Source organism: Acomys minous, assembly GCF_964271855.1.
Source record: "Acomys minous genome assembly, chromosome: 19".
Taxonomy (NCBI): Eukaryota; Metazoa; Chordata; class Mammalia; order Rodentia; family Muridae; genus Acomys; species Acomys minous.
In genome coordinates this window covers 36,092,137-36,113,316 of record NC_140499.1, presented here as the reverse complement: position 1 = coordinate 36,113,316, position 21,180 = coordinate 36,092,137, and the positions used below count along the sequence as shown (strand labels likewise).

The 21,180-nt window shown below is 42.3% G+C and overlaps 1 protein-coding gene across 1 annotated transcript in view; it reads left to right on the top strand.

Moving 5' to 3' along the window:
- The first annotated feature begins 466 nt into the window (after nucleotides 1-466).
- The window catches only part of IGSF10 (immunoglobulin superfamily member 10), a 28,861-nt gene continuing 8,147 nt past the window's right edge, over nucleotides 467-21,180 (top strand). The window contains exons 1-7 of the mRNA XM_084768337.1: nucleotides 467-516; nucleotides 1,100-1,176; nucleotides 3,612-3,806; nucleotides 5,421-5,550; nucleotides 8,668-9,058; nucleotides 13,010-17,293; nucleotides 18,928-19,828. Of these exons, the coding sequence (XP_084624463.1) occupies nucleotides 3,619-3,806; nucleotides 5,421-5,550; nucleotides 8,668-9,058; nucleotides 13,010-17,293; nucleotides 18,928-19,828 (5,894 nt within the window). The 5' untranslated portion in view covers nucleotides 467-516; nucleotides 1,100-1,176; nucleotides 3,612-3,618. The remainder of the gene's footprint in view (nucleotides 517-1,099; nucleotides 1,177-3,611; nucleotides 3,807-5,420; nucleotides 5,551-8,667; nucleotides 9,059-13,009; nucleotides 17,294-18,927; nucleotides 19,829-21,180) is intronic.

Below are 21,180 nucleotides of genomic sequence, written 5' to 3'. Positions count from 1 at the left end.
AGCATATATGACATTTATTCAACTATGTCACATGCTGTAAGCATATTTGCTATCATTGCTGAAACAGACACACACACACGCACACGCACACGCACACGCACACGCACACGCACACGCACACACACACACACACACACTCACACCTTTAGCTTCTCCTGGGCATCCACTCACCCACCCACCTACACTTAATCTCTTTCATCTTCCCAATTGTACCTTTTCTACCTTTATGTCTAGGTCCCACTCCCCTCCCCCTGTTAGAAAGTGGTGGTGACAAAAAGAAAAAACCTGTAGCCTCTGAACCAGCTCAATCACACAGGCAACCATCAGGCAGGAAAGCCCAGGGATTTACAGTCCAGGAGGAGCAACCACGCAGGCTAGCCTGGGTTGGCGCTCGTTGACTTGGCTGGTGGTCGACTGCCCGCCCAGTCCCAGACGCAGAGGCTATAGCTACGTCACCCGCCCCGCCCTCTTCCCAAGTGAAGACTCCTAGAGGCTGAGCAGACTCCAGAGGCAGAGGTGAGCTGCCGCTAATCCTGCTCGGGAAGTGAAGGGACCCAGAGAGGCTGGCAGATGCCAGGGCTGGGGTTCAGGACGAGAAGGGGAGGGTGGGATGGTCAAAGGGTCCAGAGAAAGGAAGCTACCGGAGGGGAGTGGGAACAAAAGCAGCGACCAAGGGAACGTCATTTCAGTGACTGAGGCCAGGCAAAACACAAGGGAAAGATTATGTGTAACCCGAGACCTTTTCATAGACACTGATGACACGTTTGTGCAAAACAAGCAATTTGAGGAGAAACTCCTGGGACTTCGCAAAGAAGGAGTGATTGGTTAATACTGTGTTTAGGTGACTTTAAAGAAAACTAACTAACATATACTATTGAGGGAGGAGGAAGAGCATTACAAAGTCTGCAGCAGCAGCAGCAGCAGCAGCAGCAGCAGCAGCAGTCTGATAAAGAAAGGCTTTGGTTAATTTGGAAATGGATGATAGCATTAAAATTACAGAAGCGCCTCCAGGTCTCTGAAGCATCAGTTCCTCAGTTGTAAGTTAGAAAAGACTAAGCCATTTGTTCCCTTTGGAAGCAAAGAACTTTCCTTCACTCAGGGGAAGACTCTCATCGGAAGACTTCCTGTCTCTGCCTATGTTCCAAGAGGACTCAGAGCCAAGACAGAAGAGCTCAGGTATTGCCAACTCTTTTGTTACTTAGTGTGAGGCTTAAGTGTGCTATTTATGGGTCCAGTCTCTTGTAACTAACTCTCAAGATGCATATTGTTGCTTCTGTCTTCCAGCCAAACAGAAAATTATCTTCATCTTATTCCATCTTTGTTCATCTAATGATAGCAAGCTCACCTGCCTTTTTAAATCATGCAACATTCAAAATATTCTGTGATCTAATATTGACAGTATAGCATAGAAGTGATCTTTAGTAAGTCTTAATTTGGGTTAAATTCATTCATAACAATCCCAGGTTGGGTCACTGAGCTTGCCCCATGTGTGGGTTAAAAATATTTTCTAACAGGCCAAGCATAAATCTTCCTTGGTCATGTTTCCCATCCCTGTGTCGGTGAGGAGAGGGTGTGTTTCCAAGCAGAGAAAGAGCAGACAGAGTTATGCTTGCAAGGTCAGAGTGGCTGCTACAGCACTGGGCTGAGATCTGGTCTTCCCAGCTAGTTGGCACTGAAATGTCCAGTGTATCCTTTTTGGCAAGGACTTGAAGACATGTTAAAAAGAAATTTTATCTCTTTTCTACTGAGTTATTACAGCTGTAAAAAAGTGTTTTGAAAGGTTAAATCAAATGATAAAACATGCTCTACAGGAAATGATGCAATGTTACAAAAGTTGATCATATATAGAAGAACATACATAAATGCATAAGTGAATACATACATATATGTATATTTATCTATTTATCTTTTTGCTGAGTTTTCTAAATTGCACATGTACTAGTTTAATAAACATTGTTTTGGAAAGCCTAGAAGGCTTTTGTGCAAACAAGAAACTAAATTTATGAACTTTAATTGTCCCACTATCACTATTGTGGTCTCTACTAATAGTGATCCTGCTTTTCATTAGAAAAGGAGAAGCTCTGAAGACGTTTTCACAATAGCAAACCCGTGTAATGATAAAGTCCAGTAGGGGCTAGCACACAGTGGTCTATAAAGGGTACATTTTACACAGTGTCTGTACCAGTTTGCACCCTAGGGATAAGGGTTCCACTTTCCCCAGATCTCAGCATGTGTTGTCATTTGTCTTCTTGATGATGTGCACCCTGGTGGGGTGAGAGAGAATCTCAAAGGAATCTCAGCTTGGATTCCCTGGTGGCTAAGGATGTTGAGCAACGTTTTCTTTTTTGACTGTATTTTGTTCTTCAGAACTGTTTATTCCATTCACTAGTCCATTCATTTATTGGATGATGATTGGGGGTGTGTGTATTAAAATTTTGCAGTTCTAATGGAAGTTCCCTTAAAATAACTGAAAATAGAACTACTAGTCCATTCCTGGGTACGTAACACAGAGAAATTTGCACAGCAATGTTTATTGCTGTATCACTCACAACAGCCAACACTGTGGAACAAACGTATATGTCTGTCAAAATACAAATAAAGAAAAGGTGATAATGTGTACAATTCCATTTACAAGTAAAGAAAACGTGGTAATGTGTACATTACATTTATGGGAAATGGATGCAACTGGAAGTCAATTAGGCTTATCAAAATAAGACGGACCAAAAAAGAAACTACCATGTGGCTTCTCTTACAAGCAGAACCTAGATTTACAATTCTATGTTGTATCTGCCTTTGTAATTTTATTTAACTCATACAACTCTAATTGGTACATGTGTATATAGGAATGCATGTGATAAGTAGGCAGAAGCAAACCAGCTAGATGGGGTGTGGGAGGAAGCAACAGGGAGGAGGAGAGTTAATAACAAAGGAGGAGAGGTAATAAACTCAGGCGCCATGCTGAAAGATGTTAATTTGTATGCTAACTCGAACTCAGAGTGAAACAGGATGCACAAGACCTGCACAAGTTCAAACCAGGCAAAATAAATCCCAGCACAGAGTCAGGAAGTAGATACAAAGTTCCACCCCTAACCAAGACGCCATTTGCAACTGCTGCCTGCTGAGAGGGGGGAAAATCAGGTTTCGCCAATGGAGTGACACTGAGTATGTCAACCCCACTGCAGGGCAGGCCCTACGCCCAATAGTAGTTGGCCAATACAAAATTGACTCCATGGATATTTGTTGTGGTTTTTTTTCTTAATATTTTTTTCTTAATATCTTGCTTGTTGTTGGTTCTGTTATTGTTTTGATTCTCGTTTGTTCGTTCTGAGAAGGAGATAGAACGTGAAGCTGGGTGGGTGGGAAGGTGGAGGATCTGGAAGAAGTTGGGGGAGGAGAGAGAATAGGATCCAAATTGTATGAAAAGGATTTAAATAAGAAAAAAAAAAAAAAAGGACTCAAGGAACATTTTTCCCACCCAGGGTGTAAATTAAATGAACCAACTAAGATTCTTAAAGAAAATATCCCCCAATTATTCCCAGAGTTGCTATGTGTGGTGTTCCCAGGGCTTTGCGTGGCCTTATATGTGTGAACTCTGTTGTGATGTTTTTCAGGATAAAGATGAGAGGCAGAGAAGCCAGCGGCTTACTGATCTGCCTCAGCGTGGTCCTCCTGGAGGTCACCCCTGGAAGCAGGGCCTGCCCTCGCCGCTGTGCCTGTCATGTGCCCACAGAGGTGCACTGTACATTTCGGTACCTGACTTCCATTCCAGAAAGCATCCCAGCCAATGTGGAGCGCATAAATTTAGGGTGCGTAGGCCTTGCCTGATCCCCTTCTCAGAGAGGGACCACTGATCGTCCTGGTGACTTGTCACCCAAACACCTGTGATTACTTTCAATAGTTTTCTTCTAAACTGAGCTCATAAGAACCTTACATTTGTGGAGACAATACACATTTTTTTTTTCCTGGTAGTCTTTTACTAGGACCTGGAGAACCTTTTAGTAGTTTGGGAGCCTCATAAATGTAGCGTAGCTTCCTTCTGAATAAAATTTTACTGGAAAAGATTATAGTTTCTGTTAGCAATCAATGTTATGATACAAGACATGATCAAGCAAGAAGAACTACTCTCTGGTGTAAAACAAAACAAAAACAAACAAACAAACAAAACCTCTACTGTTTTCTTTTGCATGGTCCTTTGAGATCTATAAATAACCCCACACAGCACACAATGATAGCCGTTGTCATTATTGGCTTATTTAAAATATTTGACTTACTAAATCTGACAAATTATGGTGATGTTTTAAAGGTTTATGGGAAAAAATGCACAAGTATTGGGACACACCATCACCTATATGACTTTAGTGAACATCCACAGGATGCCAAGTGTTCTTTTTCACCTTGGGAGGAAGTGATAAAGAGGTGGGACAGACACAGTCAGTACGATGCAATAAGGACTATAACAGCATCCACAGTGCCTTAGAAGCAATCACCAACAGTAAAGGCTGGCATTGCGCTCTCCCTCTGAGATGCCCTTGGTCTGAGCACACTGTGTGTGTCCATTCACTCACTGTACTGGCAAAATTTATGTTAACTTGACACAAGCTAGAGTCATTGTAGAGGAAGAAGTGTCAACTGAGAAACTGCCTCAATAAGATCAACTTACAGGCAAGCCTATAAGGCGTTTTCTTTATTACTGATTTCTGGGGCAGGTCTCAGCCTATTATGGGCCATGCCATGCCTGAGCAGGCGGTCCTGCGCTCTATAAGAAAACAGGCCATGAGGAGCAAGCCAGTAAGCAGCACCCCTCCATGGCCTCTGCATCGGCTCCTGCCTCCAGATTCCAGCTCTGCTTGTGATATGGAAGTGTAAGCCAAATTAACCCATTCTTCCCCAACTTGCTTTTGGTCATGGTGTCTCATCACAGCAATAATAAACCTGAGACATTCGTGTTCATAACACCTTTGGACTAGATCCTGTTATCTATACATTATACTGAGGAAACTGGAGCACAGAAAGTCCCCATTTTTAACCAGAGTCACGCAATCCTTTTGGGGGCCTGACCTTGGAATCACATCCATGTGGACGCCAGTGTCCAGGCTTCTTAGACACTGAATACCTCCACCTGCAAAAGCAAGGGGGCAGGGCCATAGAGAATGGCCTGAGTGTTCACACAGAGAAAACAATAGCCTTAAGGGGATGCTACGCAAAACAAATGGAGAACAGGAAGGATGATGATGACACTGCCAGGGTTAGGTGGGAAGTGAAGTTTCTATAGTCAAGTTCAACATTCCAAGTATTTGAAAAAAAAAAAATCTCTTGGGAACACAGTTACAAAAAGGGATTTTCTGTTTCTTCTGCTTTGACATTTGGATTTTTAATTGGCAGACTCAGCTGATACCTAAACTAATTTTTTTTTTTGTCAGATATAACAGCCTCACTAGACTGACGGAAAATGACTTTTATGGCCTGAACAAACTGGAGTTACTCATGCTGCACAGTAACGGTATTCACACAGTCACTGACAAGACCTTCGCAGGTTTGCAGTCCTTGCAGGTGAGAGGGGTAGAGGATGGCGGAGGGTTGGGAGTGGGGGTGGACCTGAGAGATACACCCCAAAGCTCCCTATGCCCATGGAATAGAAAACGGACCTTCTGTAAACTGGAGGCAGACAGCAAGGAAGGATTTCAGTTGTCATGCAATTATATGTGGAAATTTGAATAGTGAGAAAGTGCTGGGGAACTGAGTAGATATCTCAGGGGGTAGAAATGCTTACACAAGTATGAGGACCTGAGTTTGGATTGCCAGTAGCCACATAAAAAGCACAGAACGCTGGCAGATACTGGCTATCCCATCCTGGGAAGCAGCTGGAGCGGAATCCCAGAGACCCACTGGCCAGCCACGCTGGCTCAACTCCATATCCAGTGGGAGGATTTGACTCAAAAAAAAAAAAAAAAAAACGAATGTGGAAAGCATCAAGGAAGACGCCCAACATCTGGTCTCTACACATGCACGCGCAGAGGATCACGCAGAGAAGGAAAAAGGAGGGAGGGGAGGGGGAGAGGGAGGGAGGAGGAAGGATAGGGAGAGGAGGGGAGGAAAGGGAGGAAGATAGACTCAGAGGCGAGGTTTTTCATACTTCCCAGCTGACAGAAGAAGAAGTCGACTTTCAGGGATTACTAAACCTTTAAAATGTATCCATAAAAGGGAAATCCTGCTGTTTGTCTGGAAACAGATGAGTAGGACAAGCCTTTCACATGGTAGCATTTTACAAGTCATTATAAATTTTCAGTTTTCTCTATTTACTTGTTTATCCTCTACCATCTTCAAACTGAAGCTACAAGGACTCCCGCAAATGAATAAAAAGTGTAAGAATTATCACACACCTAAGTGGGAAGCCAAAGGGCTAAACAGGCCTCGCGAGAAGCATGATGAGACCACGAGAGAATGCACGTGAAGCCCTTGCTTTGCTTCTAACCTTGACACCTTTGAGAAGCTCAACTCTTTACGTAAACAAAGCTACTGTTCATGAAATATATGTCCTATAACGTTCATTATAATTTGCATATGGCAAATAATAGCAGTCACTAGCCACTGCTCACAGAGCCTTTAAGCATCACGGCAGAGCTACGTTTGGTATTTTGAGGTAGGGAAGCACAGTGTGCAGTGTATGCACGTGATGATGCTGATTTAGTGAGATCATGCTGCATTTGGGACTTGTGTTTTCAGGAGGAACTGATCCTGCAACCGCCATAAAATTCTCCACCTATGTTTAATCTCTTAGCCAGGTTTTTTTTTTTTCCCTTCTGACTGAGAAACATTGGGTTTGAGGTTTCACTCTCAGGAAAGACTTAGAGCAAAGCTTTCCTATGTTTTCAGTTTGGCTTTTATTCATTATAGAAACTGGCATTTCAGAGAAACCTCTTTTGTAGAGAGGATATTTAGGATATTTTAAGTCGAATCAGAAAAATGGGTATGAATTTACGATTTGTATTATAGTTCATATTCTTTTCTTTTAAAAAATAGTATGTTTAGAACTAACTAGAAAATGATTAAAAACTAATTAGAAATGGATTTGATGAATACTAAAACATCATGAAACATTCAAAATTATTTGGCTTCCAATTCAGAATCAATTAAATTCCTATTGCTGAGAAAGACAGCATGCCAGATGTCCACCAACTGATGAGTGGATAAACAAACTGTAACATGCATACTCTGTAGAAATAAAAAGGAATGAAGGGTTGGTATGCACAACAGCATCTTGAAGACATTTGGCTATGTGAAGGAAGCCAGGCACAAAAAGCCACATACTGTATGATTCTATTCATATGAAATATTTTAAATGCATGAATCCCGAGAAACAGAGAGAGAGAGAGAGAGAGAGAGAGAGAGAGAAAGAGAGAGAGAGAGAGAGAGAGAGAGAGAGAGAGAGAGAGAGAGAGAGAGAGAGAGAGAATTACTTCTTTCTTTGAGTGAGGAAAAGACGGGGAAAAAAAAAAACCCTATTGATAGAGATTGGTCTTAACTTGAGGAAATGACTATTTCCTAAGATGAGATAGTAAATATAGAACTAGTTACATCCCTGTGGATAATTCTGGAAACCAGTGTGCTGTGCTCTGAGAAGGGCCTGCCAGAGGGACATGAGGTAATAAAATGAGGTAATGGGAAAAGAAAGTCACATACCATGGATTCTTTCACGGATAGAATCTAGATATATTAATATATTGACATGAAATCAGAAGGGAACCCAATTAGGGACGTCTGAGAGCCAACAGGATTAAGAGGAGGACAATGAGAAGTAATGAGAGGCAAATATGAGCAATGTACAATGATGTGTGTGTACAGAGATGCCATAATGAAACCCTTTGTTTTGTTTGCTAAAATTTAAAGACAAAACATTTTTCAATGTCAATTATATCTCAATAAAGATATTACAAGTGGAGGAAATTGAAATTCATAGTCTCATAAATCTTAAATTTATTTAACAACATCATCATCACCTTTATGACATTATTATTATTATTATTATTATTATTATTATTATTATTATTATTAATGCTTCCCACCATACACAAAAGTAGACAGAAGAGTGTTATCAACTTAGTGAAGCAATCTAGGGCAAGAAAGGGAACTATCCAGGTGAGGGTAGAGGCATAGTTGGAGGAAAATGAGTGATAAAAACATGGACACATGCACATGCACAAAAGTTCCATAGTGCAACACATTCCTTTGTATTATAATCACAAAATAAAGAGAATAATGGAAACACTCCAGGGCACTTATTACCCAGCCTCAACAGTTATCTGTGTGCGACAGATCCTGCCTCACTGGCACCCTGTGCACCGTATTCCACTTAGCTGTTTTGAATGCGATCCAAGTTATAATGGCTAATCTTATACAGAATTAAAGATTAAGGAGACTTTAAAGTAACCATGACATCTCTGTCTTTCATATTATATATTTCTCAATAATTCCTTAATGTTAACAAGTGCTTGTGTGTATTCTAATTTCTCTAATATAATTACATTTAATTGGCAACTAATTTGTTTGCATTGCTTTAATTAAAGTGTGCATACTCCACAGGATTCATCTCAACATATTTCTGTATTCACAAACTTTTTCTTTTGTGAAAGTTCTACAAAACAAATATGTTCATCTCTTTAACTACAGGTCTTAAAAATGAGCTATAACAAAATCCAAGTAATTCGGAAGGATACTTTCTATGGACTCAGGAGTTTGACCCGGTTGCACATAGATCACAACAGCATTGAGTTTATCAACCCTGCGGCTTTTTATGGACTCACGTTGCTCCGCCTGGTACATTTAGAAGGAAATCGCCTCACAAAGCTCCACCCAGACACATTTGTCTCATTAAGCTATCTCCAGATATTTAAAACCTCTTTCATTAAGTACCTGTTCTTGTCTGATAACTTCCTGACCTCCCTCCCTCAAGAAATGGTCTCCTACATGCCAAACCTAGAAAGCCTCTATTTGCACGGAAACCCATGGACCTGTGACTGCCGTTTAAAGTGGTTGTCTGACTGGATACAGGAGAAGCCAGGTATCTACACTGTTTGCTTTTTAGTACTAATTAAATAGAGGAATCAGCTGGGGAAGTTTTATCTGAAATGGGAAGTCCTGGATAATGTAGATGTGACAACGAGCTCTATATATCCGCAGCTGTGTTTGCGCCTCGGCTAGGGACATAGGCAGCTATGTCGGTGAGGCTGGCAATCCGAACTCCTTGTCGTTCTGAGTGAAAAGTTTGCTCATCTGTGGCTTAGAGAATCAAGCCCATGCTTCTTGGTCCAACTGTCAGGTCCTTGAGTGTACCCAGGCTTTGTCTCTAAAACTGCTCAGCTCCTCCCTTTCCCAGGCAGGCAGTTTGAGTTCCAACTCCTGACACACTACATCAGCCCTGAGCCCTGCTGTTGCCTTGCCTACTGTAGCTCTTGCCTTCCTTCTCTGATTTCTGTGCTCCCAGATGGCAGCTCTGCTCAGCATTGCCACTCCAAGGGAGTCAGGCAGCTCTCCTACCTCATCAGTATCAGAACATGACCTCATCGCTCCTGTAGAAAGAAAACATTCACCGTTGTTTTCTTTCTTGAATGACCACTATTATACTACATGTATGGGGTTAATTTATAGAATGAGATGTCTGCGGCCTTTTGCTATTTTTCTATTCCTAGCCTCTGCATTATATCTGGGACACAGCATATACTTAATACTTTTTGTTAAATATTATATAGCCATTTAGATGGTAAAAAAAAATGAGTTCACCATCTATCAGTTATCCATGCTCATACTATGTCTCAAGCACGTGTGTATGAAAACATAAAAATGTATGTATAAGTGTCATGTGCCAGTACACAATGCACATATCTGTCATATAGTTACAAACATTTATATGTCAAATATAGAGAAACGTTTTTGGGCTAAAATGTTTCAGTCATATCTAAATGATAGGGCCCTTGTCTTGTGATGGCTTGCTGATAATTGCACAAGACTTATAAATCAATCAAGTCACCTTTATACTTAGAAATTTATCATCTACCCTAAGCAAATTGAAAGCCTCCTGGCCACAATGTGGCAGTTTCTCTGATATTTGCTGTGGTCCAGCGTTAAATTATTCCTATGTACTGTACTTGCATCTTTCATCCCTTGGTTCCACAGCACTCTTGGCACTGCCTTTGTATAAGTACAGACTTTTACTATTTTCCTGACATGCATTTGTCCACGGATATAAAACGTGAGTCTTGCTGCTCTTTTGTTATGCGTATCTATGTTTGTAACTTCTTTACGATGCCAAGTCAAAGTGTAGTGTTCATAAAACCATCTCAAGTAGCAAAGTTCACAAATACGTGTGACAGAACTGAAGACAATATACACATCTATAACAATTTGGGAGGCACACAGATGGTAATAGCTGCTTAAAGACTTCAAGTGGCTAGTTTCCACCACAGAACATCTTTATCTCAATTTATAAGTTAAAAATGTGTAAACATCAGAGTGTTAGAATTAGTCCTGCCAGCTGCCCGCCTTCCTGTCATTTCCCTTTATCCTTCTTTCCTTGCTCACTCCTCCTTTCTTTTCCTCTTTCCTTAAACTGCATCTTTCTTGGACATCCCTTGGCCAGGGATCTGACATACAGATCAACAAACAGAGCTTACTGTCCCGTGGGAAGGAAACCATGCAAAGAAGACATTCTCATGGTGAGTGTTGAAGGTTAAGAAAAGAGAAGCAGGAAGGGGGCACCAGGAGAGGTAAAGTAGGCAGCCCAGTGGAAATAAGTGCTGATCAGACTGAGTCTTTGAGTAGTGTGTTGTGGGTGATGGCACTGGGCATGTTGGAAAGACAGCTCATGTCACTGGCTTGATATAGAATGATGTGGCTAGGAGATAGAAAGCATGTGTATGAGACTGGAAACTGGTGTGAAGGGAGTCAAGTGACTCGGGAGGATTTGCATCTAAGCAAACATGAGGCCTGATAACTCTGGTCCAGGTATAAGCAGTAGTCAGCATCCCCAGATATGAGCACAATTCTATGATAAGGTTTAGCCAAGCCAGAAATTGCCTATGCTTTCGGCTTCATGAGGTCAGATCCAAGGCTGTGACAAGAAGATAGGGGACACATCTTGTCAGTAGGTGGCAGGTGGCTCTGGAAGGAGAACATTGTGATTATTCTAAGCTTTTCTTTCCTTCTACCCACCTCCTCTGCACAATTTTATTTTATAAAATTTGTTGAGTAGTGGCTGTAAGATTACCCGGCACAGCAAAAAGTACAGTAGTGTTCCCTGATCCACAAAGGATACATTGCAGGACTTGCAGTGGAGGCAGAAACCCTAGTTAGTACCAGACAATGCCATGTTTACCTCAGCACATGGTGGCCCTAACTTTTGAAGTTTGAAGTATGGTAGCAAAGCTAACAACACAAGTTTCTTTTTTCATTCTTCTCAACTTCATGGCTACATTCTCACCATCGGCCATAAAACTTCAGCGTGTGCTTATAGCGTGTTGTCTTGGTTTCACTTTCCTAAATTGAGAAGTGTCTTCTGAAAGAAACCATGTCCATCATAGCTTCTCCCCGGCATATCTGACGGTTAGAATCTTGTGTCTGAGGGGATTATTAGTAAAGTAAAAGTTACTTGGACGCAAGCACCATGGTGACATCACAGTTTATATGGTGCCTAAAGTAGCTATTTGGAAGCTGTTCAGCAGAGAACATATGCTGTGTGCATGCACTGGACAGAAGGATTGTGTCCTGTGCTCAGGGGAGGGCGTGGCACTGAGAGAACAGGAGGTTCCGTCAGGGTCCTGAGAACTGCATGCAATGTTAAACTTACATTCACTTTTGGGAATTTTCCAGTTCACATTTTCAGACCATGTTTGACTTCAGACGAGAGGGCTGTTACACACCTACAGGGTTTAGAGTGACTTTCTCGGGCCTTTCCAAGGAAACTGCGCATGCGTGAGGCTGTTCTCATGAATTCCATCTAGGAACATCTAATGTTTCTCTCCCCTGTGGTGTTCAGCGAATGGTAGAGGAACTACTATGTGAGACAGCCCAAAGGTTTCAGACTATGTTCTGCTTCAGAGGAAACTCTATACCATTGATCTAGTATTGAATGACAAGCTTTTAAGATGGGCTCATCAGAGCAATATTTAAAACACCCAAGTATATGACATCTAAGGACGTGGGCAGGACTCCTTTGTGACTACTAGTATACAATTTGAAAACTCTGGCATTACTGGACACAGTCTCTGCCCTCTCTCACTAAAGTTGGTTCTACACTGCTGAGTCCACCACATCCAACAGGACCATCACTAAATACACCACCTGGACTGCCCATCTCAACCACTTTCCATGCCCTATCTACACTACTGAGTCTACCACACCTAGCAGGACCATCACTAAATACACCACCTGGACTGCCCATCTCAACCACTTTCCATGCCCTATCAATACTCACATCTTATTGGTTGGTACTATTTGCATCTTTGTCTCTTATTTCAATCTGCATCTCTCCATTCCTATTTCTACTAAGCTAGAACATAAACTGTTCATTGGATAATGAAAAAAAAAATGCTTGGAGTTTTTAATGTTATCCCAGGACCTAGAGATTTTTAAGCAGCTTACCTTTTAAAGTATAGAAAAGTTACATGACTGTCCTAAAATCTTGGCATGAGGAACTGAAGTATTATTAATCAAAGTACTTAATATGAATATGAGCTTATCTATCTCCGGGTCTTCCTATGGATAATAAATGCAGCTGTGAATAAGGCAAATAAAACCCCCTGTACCTGTACATATTATAGTGTAGCATGATGAGTAGATAATTTATTTTTAGAAATAACTTCAGAAGCATAAAACATAGTAATTTAGTCATTAAATAGTAATTTTCGAAAGTGTTGTTTTTAGCCCCAGTGAAAACATTTCTTTAAAATGTTCATGTGTTAATTTTTAATGACACCACAACTTTTGAAAATAATTAAATCATGATTTTCCCCCTTAGATGTAATAAAGTGCAAGAAGGACAGGAGCCCCTCCAATCCTCAGCAATGTCCTCTTTGCATGAACCCCAGGATCTCTAAAGGCAGACCGATTGCTATGGCACCAGATGGAGCTTTCCTGTGTACAAAGCCTATCATTGACCCATCACTGAAGTTAAAGAGCCTGGCTATTCCAGAGGACAATGGATCTACTTCCATTTTACCCCAGGATTTCATAGAACCTTTTGGCTCCTTGTCTTTGAACATGACAGACCTGTCTGGAAATAAGGCCAATGTGTACTGCGGTATCCAAAAGCCATCCAGGACATTGCCATCTGCATTCACAGAAGAAAATGACTACATCGTGTTAAATATGTCATTTTCAACAAATCTGGTGTGCAGTGTCGATTACGATCACATTCAGCCTGTGTGGCAGCTTCTAGCTTTGTATAGTGACTCTCCTCTGATATTAGAAAGGAAGCCCCAGCTAACTGAGACACCACGGCTGTCTTCCAAATATAGACAGGTGGCTCTTCTGCCTGAAGACATTTTTACCAATGTAGAGGCTGATTTCAGAGCAGATCCTTTCTGGTTCCAACAAGAAAAAATTTCCTTGCAGCTGAACAGAACCGCCACCACACTTAGCACGCTACAGATCCGGTTTTCTACTGATGCTCAAATCACTTTACCGAGGGCAGAGGTGAGACTGGTGAAACCCAAATGGACCATGGTTCTGATGATGAACAATACCAAACTGGAACACACTGTTTTGGCTGGGGGCACTATTTCCCTGGACTGCCCAGGCCAAGGTGACCCTCCACCTCACTTGGAATGGCTTCTGGCTGACGGGAGTAAAGTGAAGGCCCCATATGTTAGTGAGGATGGGCGAATCCTAATAGACAGAAATGGGAAGTTGGAACTGCAGATGGCTGATACCTTCGATGCAGGGCTTTACCACTGTATTAGCACCAACTACGCAGATGCAGATATACTCACCTACAGGATAACTGTGGTGGAGCCCTATGCAGAAACCATGCATGAAAATGGAGTTCAACAAACAGTGGCTACTGGTGAGACGCTTGATCTTCCATGCCTTTCCACTGGTGTTCCAGATGCTTCTGTGAGCTGGATCCTTCCAGGAAACACCGTGTTTGCTCAGTCATCAAGAGAGAGACAAATTCTTAACAACGGGACCTTAAGAATATTAGAGGTTACTCCAAAAGACCAAGGTCACTACCGCTGTGTAGTGGCCAATCCGTCGGGGGCTGATGTTTCCATGTTTCAAGTCTCAGTCCAAATGAAAGGCCACAGGACAGTTGAGCATGATCGAGAAACAGATGGTTCTGGACTTGGAGACCCCAATCCCAGTGTCCCCCTTAAGCAGCCACCATCTTTGAAACTCTCTACATCAGCTTTGGCAGGGGAAGAGGCTGGAAAACAAGTCTCTGGTATACGTAAGAAAGACAAATTCAGAGAGCTAAGACACCGGCGGCGCGGGGATTCCGCACCCCGTCGTTTCAGGGAGCACAGGAGGCAGTTCCCTCTCTCGACTCGGAGAATTGACCCCCAACACTGGGCAGCACTATTAGAGAAGGCAAAAAAGAACTCTGTGACAAAGAAGCAAGAAAATACCACCGTAAAGCCGGAGCCATTGGCCGCTCCCTTTGTGGTGCTTCCTAGTGAGGAAGAAGATGCTTCCGGCATGATTTCTCTAGATGAAGAAGCCATTGTTCTGAAAACTAAGGCTTCTGGCATCTCAGAAACGTCATCGGCTGCTGACTCTGGAGCAGTGAATCATAGCTTTGCGACAAGTATTACTCATGGCACAGAAGTCTCAACTGTGAATACACAAACACTACAATCCAAACACCGCTCTGGTTCTAAGTCATTTAATGTTATTGATGCCACAGCCATGTCAAAGCACATAAAGCCAACTGTAGCAAGCAAAATAGAAGATACAACCAACCAAAATGCAATCATTCTCTTTCCATCAGTACCAGGAGTATCGGAAATTCAGGACTCTGCTCAGGTAGGGAGACAAGCATCTTCCCAAAGTGCACACCCAGTAACAGGAGGAACTGTGGCTGCTTATGGCCATACCAACATGTTTAGTAGCTTTACCAACAAAGCTGATACAGTCGTGCAGTCAGTAAGTCCAACAGAAAGTTATGGGCATCATATACCTGTAACAGGAGTCAACATAGCCAGGCATAATGGCACCTTTTCTCACACGTCTAAAGAGCCTAACTTCCCCAAGAGCCTTTCAGATTCACACACGGCTGCTCCTTCTCTATTTCACGTTCCTAGAAACAGCACAGCTAACTTCTCCCTGCCAAGGCATTTGGGAAGAGAGAGGACACCATGGAGGAGAGGGCGAGTTATAAGCCCATATAGAACGCCAATTCTCCGACGGCACAGATACAGGATTGTGAGGCCAGCACCCAAGGGACCTGCTAACAGAAACACTAGTCAGTTTTCAGCCACAGAGTCTCAAGGGATGTGCCAAACCTGTTCTTCCACAGAGAGGCTCCCCCTGGTTACTACAGCACTGTCCATCCCAGACCCATCCCTCAGCACCCTCTCCAAAGCTAACAACACTGGAGTCATAGCAGAAGAGTCTACGACTACGGTCAAGAAACCAGCATTATTATTTAAGAGCAAACAAAATGTACATGTTGAGACAGTAACAACCACTATAGAATACTTCCGAGATGAAAGGACCCAAGTGACTCTCACTGAAGCAAGCCCAACTTCTGCTCCAACATCTGCATCCCTGGGGAAAACTCCTATAGACGACAGTGGTTACCTGAGCATGTCTAGGACCATCCAAGCTGAAAGAGATTTGGTGGTGACATCGCTACTTCCCAGTCCCCTCAGCAAACTCTCAATGCCGACAAAAGCAACGCGCACAAAATTCTCAAGAAGGAAAACTCCCTGGCACCAGGTCTTTACAAACAGCCACAACAAAAAAGGGATGTCAAAGAAGCTGCATCAATTCGGTTTACAAAAGTACACAGCCACAATGTCTCCCAAAATAGCTCCTCTTTTACCCGCAGAGGATGGCTCTCCCTCACATTCTACAACACTCTCTCCAGATTTGATGCCATCACCATCTGCAGCAATGGCGGCCACTCACCACAATGCCACTGAAGCACAAGCTGCCAGAAGTCTCTCAGCAGAGACGGAACAGCCCTTCACCTACTCCTCGACAGTGCTTTCTAGTACCACAAGCAAGAGACTGCCTACAACGAGCTTCCTGTCCGTGGAGACAGCCACGCTGACAACTCTCACTGCCCCCACATCTGTCATTATCTCAAAAACCCAAAAGACAAGATCCAAAGAGGCAAAAGGCCAAATAAAGAGGCCTCAGAAGAACAGGAAGAACCCAAGCACCACCCGCAGGAGGATTTCCAGCTTTAGCGTCTACCCAGCTCCAACAGCAGCTGATTCATCCTCGGCTTTCACTCATGCCCCTCTTCGAGACAGTGGTAGAATTGTAAGCACAGTTGGTCTTCACTCAGAAACTAGTCTCCTGGGCATAACTGAACCGTCCCAGGAACACACTCGGACTTTGGCAAATACAACAGCTTCAGAAACAACACTGTTCAGCCAATCGCAGGAGGGTACCACCATGAAAAGTGCCTCAGCCATGCCTCCATTCCTCAGCAGGGAGGGGCCCCCAGTGCCCGTTCCTTCCCCCCCTCCCTTTACTAAAGAGGTGGTTACAGACAGTGAGGTCACATCGGTCTTCAAGATGATGACAGACAGTACGGTCACCGTATATGAACCCCCAAGGCACAGTGCAGATGGGCAGCAGTCCTCAGCAGAGGCTAGCCCAAATCCTGAGACCATAAGTGGAGCCACTAGCGTTCCCTCCACTAATCTGTTTCCTTCCACTCCTATGCCAACACTACGAATGGACAAACCACAGAATTCTAAATGGAAGCCCTCTCCCAGGCCAGAAAACCAATTTCAGCTCAAGTCACACTCAGAAACTACTGAAAAGGGCAAAAGGCCAGCGATGAGCATGCCGCCCCCTCTCGGCTTCCCGGAGGCCAGCACTGGCGCCCTACGTTGGAATGGACAGAAGCAAGCAGAAGGGAGCGTCTTTGATAAGAAGCCTGTTTACAAGCCAACTTCCAAATTCCTTCCCTACAACCCGTTACCTAAGACTATTTTGGAAAAACCAAGAATAATTGGAGGAAAGGCTGCAAGATTTACTATTCCGACTAACTCAGATGCCTTTCTTCCCTGTGAGGCTGTTGGAAACCCCCTTCCCACCATCCACTGGACCAGAGTCTCATCAGGTATTTGGAACCATTAATAATACCTTATCTAAAACAAGGACTATCTTTTAGGGTTGTCGTCAAAGAGCCAACATTAGTTTTAAATTTTTCCAAAATACAAAAAAAAAAAAAAATTAGTATCTTCATTTGATATTTGAATATTGCTCATTAGGATAATTTTTTTTTTAGATTTTACTTTCTCAGTGTGTGTGCATGCATGTGCATGTGTGTACATACATGTGCATGCTTGAGTGGGCATGTATACACACATTAGTGCAGAAGCCACAGGACAGAGGAACCAGCTCCCCTGGAGCTGGAATTATCTCTCCAGCCTCTATTAGAAGGTTTTAAGCTTTAGGTTTATTTTATGTGTATGAGATTTTGGCCTTAATATGTGTGTGTGTGTGCACGTGTGCCTGGAGTGAACACCAGTCAGAAGAGGGGATCACACCTCCTGGAATTGGAATTACAGATGATTATGAGCCAATGTGTGGGCATTGGGAACTGAACCCAGGTCCTCTGTAAGAGCAAAAAGTGCTCTTACCTGCTGAGCCATCTCTCCCACCACAATTAGCAGGTTTTCTATAACGTGTTAAGAACAGTTGGGGGGATGGGGCAACTAGAGGGCTCCATGTGTAAAGAGTGCCTACTAGCAAGCCTGGTGGCATGAATTCAATCCCTGAAACAGACAGGGTAGAAAGAGAAAGCTAACTCCCACAAGTTGTTTTATTTCTACACGCTGGCAATGGCATGCATGTGCCCCCCCCCCCCCCCCGCCACACATGGACACCCTCCCCCACACACACAATAAACCATAATGAAAAAAGAAAGTTTGAAAGGCTAGTTAGGATGGTATGTGCCTATTCTCCCAGCAATGGGGATCAAATTAATTTAATCAAATCAAAATTTTAGCCTAGGCTATACAGTTAGACCCTGTCTCAAAATAACAGTCCTTCAGAAGTATTTAGGGCCAATTATTTATCTGATAATAAATGGTCTTCACTAAAACTATATACATACAGGTAATATTCTATGGGATGAAGATACTGTATTTATATATTTTATATATTTATGTATCATTTATAGAATATATGTATATAAACACTATATATTTTTTTTTAAAAGAAGAGGTCATAAATTTGAAAGGCAGCATGAGGGTTACATGGGAGGTTTTGAAGGAAGGAAAGAGAATGAGTGAAATGATCGAATAATGTTACAATATCAAAAATAAAAACATTACAATAAATAAAATGTTAAAGGCAACAATATTTTGAAAGTAGATTATATATATGTTAATTTTTACACAGAGAAGGTCATATTGAGCTATCTACTTTTTAAATTTAAATGAATAAAAAAATTGAGACACAAGCTGGGTGTAGTGGTGTAACCAGGACTCAAGGAGGTGGAGGCAAGCAGATCTCCATGAGATTGATGCCAGCCTGGTCTACACAGTGAATCCAGGACAGCCAAGGCTACACAGAGAAACCATGTCTTGGGAAAAAAAAAAACACAATAATTTGAGAAACAGCTTTAGCAACCTAAAGACTTTTAAATTTTAAATGTATTTGTCAGCTTAACAAAACATAGCTTCATGTTTCCTATTTAGTCTTTGATGATGATGAATTATATGCATAATTTTTGTTTCATCTTATCAGGACTTGAACTATCCCAAGGGACACAGAAAAGCAGGTTCCAGGTGCTTCCCAATGGCACCTTGTTCATCCAGAGGGTCAGCGTTCAGGACCGTGGGTACTACCTGTGCTCTGCATCTAACCCACTAGGCATAGACCATCTCCATGTCACTTTGTCTGTGGTTTCCTACCCTGCCAGAATCCTGGACAGGCATGCCAAGGAGATCACAGTTTATTCTGGCAGTACAGTGGAATTAAAGTGCAGAGCGGAAGGTATGCCGAAGCCTACAATTTCCTGGATACTTGCAAACCAAACCGTGGTCTCAGAAACACCCGGAGGAAACAGAAAGGTCTGGGTAACACCTGATGGGACGTTGATCATCTATCATCTGAGTGTTTATGACCGTGGATATTACAAGTGTGTGGCCAGCAACTCAGCTGGCCAGGATTCACTGTCGGTTAAGATACAAGTCATCACAGCTCCTCCTGTTATTATAGAGCAAAAGAGGCAAGCTGTCATTGGGGCTTTAGGTGAAAGTTTGAAACTGCCCTGCACTGCAAAAGGAACTCCCCAGCCCAGTGTTCACTGGGTACTCCATGATGGGACTCAACTAAAACCGCTGCAGTTGACTCATTCCAAGTTTTTCTTGTATCCGAATGGGACTCTCTCTGTAAGAAACATCGCTCCCTCTGACAGGGGCACTTATGAATGCATTGCCACCAGCTCGTCGGGCTCAGAGAGAAGGGTGGTGATTCTTACAGTGGAAGAGCAAGAGACAGTCCCCAGGATAGAAATTGCCTCTCAGAAATGGACAGAGGTGAATTTGGGTGAAAAGTTACTACTGAACTGCTCAGCTACTGGCGATCCAAAACCTAGAATAATCTGGAGGTTACCATCCAAGGTCGTCATCGACCAGTGGCACAGGTAAGCCTTTCTGTTAGAACCACCTCCTTTGTTTATTTACCTGTACAATTTTTACAATGGGAGAGAGGTACCACCAGGCCAGCAGCAGCTTCAGAGATCACATAGGACGCACAGGAAGGTGACTCTAGCTAAAGAAAGGAATTCCATTTGACATCAAATACACTAGCATGGTTACAAGCTGAACTCTGGGGTCCAGACTGTTGAGTTGGACACATAAGAGCTTTGTGGGACCCTTATTAGCCTTTATACTGGTGGCAGTTTTTCCCCTTTTTCCGTGTGGCTGCTTTAAAAATGGTAACCATGGAAGTTATTCATAATTTCTGCATCCAAAAGAGAACTAATGATGAGGATGAGGCTCTAGGAATAAGATGCTCTGTGTTTCACTCAGGACCCTCTGAATAGATGATTCACGCCTTAACCATGTCAGAATCCTTTCTTTCTTAAAGCTGCAAAGCATTTCATGAAAGGCACATTAACTCAGAGTGAACTATATTCAAGATTCCATGGACTAGATATTTTCAGATACAAACTGTTTTCTTCTATGCTCTTTATCAACACTTGTATTCATTAATACTTTTATCTGTTAAATCCTTTTCTTAAAAAGCGAGAAGTATAGCTTGTGAATTATAAACTGTGATTTTTCATGACTATGTGTAATGATTTCACATAATGACAGAAAGAGATGAAGCTGAGTGATTTTTCATTTACATCTATTAAAATATATATGCAATAAAAATTAAACATAGTATATATGAATTTATATGGATGGAGACTTGGAAATCGAAGGGCCTTTCCCCCCCGTGTTACCATGAGTTGGTAGAGAATTTAGTGAACACATTGGCATTTTTGTTTTATTTTGTTTTGAGACAGGGTTTCTCTCTGTAGCCCTGGTTGTCTGAAATCTCTCTCTAGACCAGGCTGTCCTTGAACTCATAGAGATCCACCTGCCTCTGGAATGCTGGGATTAAAGGTGTGTACCACTACTGCTCAGCTCAAAATTGCAATTTTTAATTCAAATTATTCAATATTAATCTCCAGGTTTTTCAGGAATCAAAGTTACCTTAAATGTTAAAATCTGATTCACAAATGTATAAAGTTTTAAGATGCTGAGCTGGAGAGTCTCACCTTTGAACCCTATGCAAACTCTATTTCTTCATTCCTATTTTGAGATCCAATATCTTCAATGTTTCATTTACCAGCTTTTCATTTAATTTCACAATGCCAGCGCATTAATTTCCCCCCCGCCTGCAGAATTGCTGCAACTACTCTAACTCCTTGCATTATAGGATTGCTTTATTTACTTATTTGAAGCAACTGATTGGAATTTTGATTGGATTTTCATTGAATATGGA